The 6,805-nt window shown below is 44.3% G+C and overlaps 1 protein-coding gene across 1 annotated transcript; it reads left to right on the top strand.

Annotated features, from left to right (window-relative positions):
• The first annotated feature begins 1,256 nt into the window (after nt 1–1,256).
• On the top strand, nt 1,257–5,186 carry mafb (MAF bZIP transcription factor B). Its single transcript, XM_023338598.1, has one exon. The coding sequence runs from the start codon at nt 1,770–1,772 to the stop codon at nt 3,015–3,017; it is 1,248 nt and encodes a 415-aa protein (XP_023194366.1). The 5' UTR covers nt 1,257–1,769; the 3' UTR covers nt 3,018–5,186.
• The last annotated feature ends 1,619 nt before the right edge of the window (nt 5,187–6,805 follow it).

Genomic DNA, 6,805 nt, shown 5'->3' with positions numbered 1-6,805 from the left:
AATATAGGCTAGAAACGAAATTATAAATCCTATTGATCCTTTAAATTGGCTCATTTACTCACACTTGCTTTTTTTTGGCAAGGAAGTCAAACGTTTTCCAATATTTCTGCCTTTGTTTTTTTTTTTAGTCGAAGTGATTTTTTTAATCAAATCGTATTAAAATAAAAAACTTATCATCTAACAAACAACCTGTTAAGCAGTAGAAGCGACATAAAGAAATCATTTTTGATTGAATTTCAAATGACCGAGATTGATCGTTAGCAGTTTTGAAGGCAGGATGTGACCTTTAAGAGACGGAATTAGCACTGAGATGAAAAATCAGAGTGCAAAACACGAGAGGAAATCTCCATCCTCAGCAGCAGCAGCAGCAGCAGCATCTTCCCGCGCAGCTTCGTTCGTGCTTGTGTTGTCCACGCAGCGGCAGCCTTGAGCCTGTTTCCTTTGCATTTAGTTTGATTCATCTCCGTGTGAAAATCACGGGCCAACCCAGCAGCATTTCGAAGCAATAACATCTTTTTGGGGGGCGTGTGAAAGTAAAGCTACTTTGTGTGAAGACGGGAAAATAAATCTCCAAAAAGACGTGCGTCTGTTTGAGAGAGAGAGAGAGAGGGAGAGAATGAGAATTCAGGATTTGGCATGCAAACATTTTAATGTGTTACACAGTCTCGATCATCTTTATTGACGGAAACAAAGACTTTTCAAAATGTTGAGATGAATGTAATAACTATGGTGTGCATGAAACTCAAAGAAAAAATGTTAATTGTTTCTGAATGTTCTCAAAGCACAATAATATCGAGACACGTTGGAAGGTAAATATGTCACAAAAGTTTCTTTTGCGGTTACAGTTGGTCAATAACACAGGAACAGCAGTCTCTCAGTTTGGAGGGGCAACACTGAACATTTGTCTTCATTCGGCTTTTTTTCTTTCTTTTTTTTGTTCCACTGAAGCCTGCAACTCCCTGGCATGAATTTAAAAACCAGTGAAGAAGAGACTCCATGAAGTGAAGGCATGTCTCTCTTCCTCTGTCCTCCCACCTTCTGCTTTTAGGGAAGTCGGTCAGCTGACTGTCTCTGGCTTTCAAGCCTCAACTGAGCGCCGCCTCCACCTCCTTTTTCTTTCTCTCTCCCTTTCCTGTGCAGTCTCCCTCCACCTACTTTTTCATCCTTTCCTTCTCTCCCCTATTGGAGCGCTGGTCGCCATAGATCCTGCCCTCCAGCACGACGTCACAGTGCGCTAGATTGATAAAGGATCGGCTGGCTCCGAGCGCAGTCTGCTGGATACCAGAGAGTAGAGAAAGAGTGAGTGAGAGAAGCGAGCCTTTAAACCTCTGCGGTGCAGAGCTGAAGAAGCAGCTTCTCGGCGAGAAAGAAAAACGAAGAAAGGGAAAACAGACGTCCTGCTTACTTCGCTTCCTGGCTCCTTTTTTATTTTCCTGGAGAAAAAAAAAGGGACTTATTGCCGAGAAGGTGCGACGTGGACTGGTGCCCGTCTCAGCGCGCAAACCTGGTATTTCTTCTATTATTATTATTTATCTTGATATTTTTTATCCGCGAATACCCTTCTGCTGAAAGGACTGAGTTTTTTTTTCTTTTGCACTGAGGCAGCACTGTTTTCTACCTCTTGCCCGGTTTCTGTCAGATTACTCCAGCAGAAGTAGGCTATATGACGCAAACAGCGTGCTGAGCATTAGTCTCAAAGTTTTTCTCCACAACTTTTTTTTTTCTCCTTTTTCTTTTTTCCCCCACCACCACCAATCACACGGTGTTTCATGCTACAGCAAGTCAGCGCAGATTTGTGGAGGAGCCAAAAGAACTATTGCATGAAACAAGAAAGAAGAGAAGAGACTTTGATTAATAAGTCCGTGTTTGCGACACTTGCCAACACCTTTGCGTATCTGCAGAAGAGTCGCGACAGCAACATGAGCGCAGAGCTGAGCATGGGCCCGGAGCTGCCCAGCAGCCCTCTGGCTCTGGAATATGTCAATGATTTTGACCTGATGAAGTTTGACGTGAAGAAGGAAGGCCTGGTCGGGCTGGATCGCAACGGGGTGCGCCAGTGTAACCGCCTCCAACCCCAGGGCTCCGTCTCATCCACCCCAATCAGCACGCCCTGCAGCTCGGTGCCCTCCTCGCCCAGCTTCAGCCCCACGGAGCAGAAGCACCACTTGGAGGAGCTGTATTGGATGCCGAACAGCGGGTACCACCAGCAGATAGACCCGCAGACGCTGAGCCTGACCCCGGAGGACGCTGTGGAGGCCCTGATTGGAGCCACGGCTCACGGTCACCCGCAGGCTCCGCACGTCCAGCAGCAGATGCAGCAGCAGCAGCAGCAGCAGCAGGGCGCTTTCGAGGGCTACAGGGGCCCGCACCACCACCATAGCCATCACGGCCACGGCCAACAGCAGCATCATCACCCGTACGCGGGGAGCCTCCCGCACCACGCCGAGGAACTCTCCGGACACCCGGGGGGACACAACCATCCACACAGCCAGCACCACCACCACCACAGCCAGGACCCCGACAGCCCGTCTCCAGTCTCCCCCGAGTCCCACCAGCCGCTCCACCACCACCGCCACCATCACCACCACCACCCGCACGGCCACCTAAGCCAGACGGGCGCGCACCACGGCGCCGGCGGTGGCGGGCTCAACGTGGAGGACCGCTTCTCGGACGAGCAGCTGGTGTCCATGTCGGTGCGGGAGCTCAACAGACACCTGCGGGGCTTCACCAAGGACGAGGTGATCCGTCTCAAGCAGAAGAGGAGGACCCTGAAGAACCGCGGCTACGCGCAGTCCTGCAGGTTCAAGCGCGTGCAGCAGAAGCACGTGCTGGAGAACGAGAAGACGCAACTGATGAACCAGGTGGAGCAGCTGAAGGCGGAGATCAGCCGGCTGGCGCGGGAGAGGGACGCCTACAAACTCAAGTGCGAGAAGCTGACGGGGTCGGGAGCCGGGAGCGGGTTCCGCGAGGCCGGCTCGACCAGCGACAACCCGTCATCGCCAGAGTTTTTCATGTGAGTCGTCCCCCGTCAGCCTTTCCACAACAAACTCTCGCCCTGCTCCCTCCCTTCCTCTACCACACCTTGACCGACTCTCCTCATGAACAGACAGTAATAATCCCCACATCCCCACACCTACTGTTTGATTGTTACTAATAACAGTGAAATTATATTCATATTAGAAGAATAATCCATCAGATAGCTACTATTCTCATATATAACCATCTACCGATGCCTCCACGTGTCAACAGAGATGCAACAAGCGAAGTAGAGTCCGATCAGGCGCTGCACCTTTTGTAGATTAGTTGCTTGTAGTGAAGAGACTCTTCGTGGAGGGGAAAAGGAGGACCCTCAGATGAACATTGTTCTTCTCCGCCAAGGTTGCAGCTTTTTAAACTAACCTGTAAGTAAGAGTGAGACGTGGGATCAAGGCAGATGTCTTTTGTTGACAAGTTTTTTTTGTTGTTGTTGTTGTTGTTCTGCAAATTCATGACACTGTTTATGAACACAAAAACAAGCAGGCCTGGCCTCACAAGCATCACAGTCTGCAAGTCGGCCCCGAAATTTCTCTCCAAAAAAAAGAAAAAGAAAACATAATCAAACAAGCGTGACTCCACTTTATGCAAATACAGCTCCTGTCTACCAGGGAGGGCGTGGGGTGGGGGGTCTGGGTGAAAAGGGGGTGACATTTTATGCAACATTTCATTGATTTATTGCCTGCTTGGTTATATTCGAATATATGTAAAAAGAAAAGAAAAAAAATCTGCATTAAATATTAATCCTGCATGCTGGACATGTACGGTAATAATTTCTATTTTGTACTTTCATCTTCTCCTGTATATTAAGAGCATGTCGTTGATCTGCGCTTCTCCATTTTTTCTTGCATTTCTTTTCTTTTTTTAAAGATAACACAGGACTGCCGGTGCAGTACCATTTTTGGTGAGGGGCTTTCATGATGATTTTTTTTTTTTGAAGGGGGGGTCAAGGGGGGCTTGTAAATATTACGCAACTGCACAACAAGATTGAGGAGGCTGGATGAACTTCTTTTCTTTTGTGTTACCTTCATTTATTGTTTGTTACGATTTATTTTCTGTCATTTGTAGCGAGTTGTGTCGAAAATAAAGGAAGAATGCATTTTCTTTTATCCAGTTGCATTTAAATACACCAAACTGTGTTTCAAGTGCACTTTTAGATGATGGTTTAAAAGGTTTTCATTTTGAACTTTGCCCAAACCTCCCTACAGGAAGACATACTATCATGTTATGCTGTTACATTATTATTGTTATTATTTTTTAAAAAGAGGCCCAGTTGTAACAGTTTTAGTTTGGTATTTGGGCGCATGTAGGCATGCTGACTTCTGAGTCACAGTGAAACAAACAGAAATTATTAAATATTGTTTTTTTGTTTTTGTTCATTTAAATTCTGTTTGAATATGTTTTCTTCTGCATGAACGTATCCCCTCATTCCGACGCGAAGCCACCTGTTGCTCTCTATCACTGGGCCTAAGATTAATGATTTGTATTTTAACTACTTAGAAATCATGCTTGCTAAAAGTTTTAAAGTAGAGCTAATATTTAGATAACACATGTTTTGATACAAAGTTTAATGCTCTATGTTTTCCTGATTTTTTTTCTGCCGGTCAGTAAAAAAAGGGGACTCAGGTTGTGCAAATTTTCAAAATGAAAACAGTGTTTATGTTATGTAATATGTTTTTTTGTTTGTATGTGTTTATGTCTGTTTCTATTATTATTTGATGATTCTGGTTCTGCTGGCCAGATGCGTAGTTATTAAAAAAAAAGTCTTTATTTTTAATGATTTAAATTAAATGTGTGAGATCTTATCGATTTGAGCACGGTGCTTGCATTGAAAACATGTTGAAAAGTCATTGCATTTAAAAAAAAAAACAATCTTTTTGGTTTGTTGATTCAACTGTGTTGAAATCGAACTGAAACTGCAGCAGCAGCGGGATGTTGTTTTGTTCTGTTTTTCACCGATTCCATGTATACCTACTTCTAGCGATGACGTGGGGGAGGGGATCAATTTTCAATCCTGTTTATATATGAATAATAAGTAACACTTAAAAATTTGAACTGTTGCATTCAGGCTGGTTTCTGTTTTGTCCTTTTGTTGTTGTTTTTGGAAAAATAAAAGTTTCATATTTTGCTTATTAAAGTCATTGAAATGGCAATTACGATCTCAAACTTTTTTTTTCTTGTCTGCCAACAAATGAATTCACGGAGAATGTCTCTCGACTGCAACAAATCCGACCAATAATAAATTAGAATACTTTTCCAATCATGTTCAAGATAAGCCACATTTTTAAAAAAGGAACCTGCCGGCTGAGCTCATTTGTAGTATCCTCAAACTGTTTTTATTCCCCATGTTTATCTTTGCTTTATATTGCATCTCCTGATGTGACAGTGATGTGCAAACTTTGGCTCGAAGCCCGCTGGTCTGCAGGAATTGGATCACCGGGGTCTGTCAGTTCATGCTATGGGCCGCTGCTGCAGGGAGGTTCCTATACCTGCTGCTCTGCCTGCATGCTGCTGACTCCTACAGAAAGCCCGACGTCGCAGGCGCGCTCGGTAAATGGAGATCTTTGACCTTGCAACACACCGGAGAAAGGGAAGCAAACCTCAGATTTACATTAAAGCAGGAGAATAATTTTCACCTTCACCGTGCATGCATTTGAATACACTTAGACAGAGTTCAGCTGTTTCTTGCACAATTTTGACTTTTTTTTGGTCTAAAGAGTCCGACCATGCCGCTTAGCTTCACAATAACTCCTCATGTGCGCACTCGGTGTGATATTTTATTTTTATTTTTATTTTTTCCATTTAGTGAGACTATTACTGACAAGTGTCTTTACATTACCAATCCAATCCCCGCTCCCAGATACGCTCATAAAAATATTCTTCGTAATTTGACTTAAAACAACACAGGTGCTACACTAGAAATGAAAGCCGTCCAATAAAAACACAACGCGTATGTCGCTCCTCAATCCGCATAACCCCGATTGTGTTACAGTGGAAGCAGGAGAAGCAGGGAGTAAGTGTCGATCTGGTCCGGCTCTAGAGTTTCTGGTGTCAGAACATTATCTGCTCCGTGTCTGCACATTCTCAAGGACAAAATCTGCCAGGCGGAGAGTAAGCCAATGAGACCGAAGCATGGTGAGCCTAGTTTACTTTCTCTCTCCCTTCCCTCTGGACAGCCACCGCAGCCTGGGGGCAGGAGTGCAGCTGGGGTGAAGCAGCAGAGAGAGGCCCCGGGCAGCGATAATAACCCGAAATAACAAAAACAAGTGTTTTAAGGTGAGCCAGTTCAGATTTTTTTTTTCTCGAAGAGACGCTGGAGCGTGAAAGGGAGATGTATGGAGGAGGACAGAGATGTGTGCGTTTGTGCAGTGTAATATGGTGTGTTAAGGCTTAAGATGTCAACAAAAGTAAAATGTCAACTGGGTGCAGAAAAGAGGAATTTAACATGAGAAGAAGCTCTTCGCCTAGGTGCAAACACTGATTCTTTCCCCTGTGTCCCAAAAGCCATTCGGGATAAAAATAGTTTTATGTTTCTGAATGCAGTTTGATTGATACTAAAACACAAGATGCAGGTGCACCTTAAGAAATTAAAAGACAATTGAAACGGTAACTTATTTCAGTCATTCTTTGTGGAACTCAAGATTACGACTCAAATAGCAATATCTTTAAAGTGTTTATTTTTACGTGATTATGGAATCCCAGACTTCAGTTCATTTGCATAATACATACAGAAATATTATGGCTTACACAATCATGAGGAAGATTACGGGCT

The sequence above is a fragment of the Xiphophorus maculatus genome, chromosome 1, assembly GCF_002775205.1.
Source record: "Xiphophorus maculatus strain JP 163 A chromosome 1, X_maculatus-5.0-male, whole genome shotgun sequence".
Lineage (NCBI taxonomy): Eukaryota > Metazoa > Chordata > Actinopteri > Cyprinodontiformes > Poeciliidae > Xiphophorus > Xiphophorus maculatus.
This window is presented reverse-complemented; position numbering and strand designations above follow the sequence as displayed.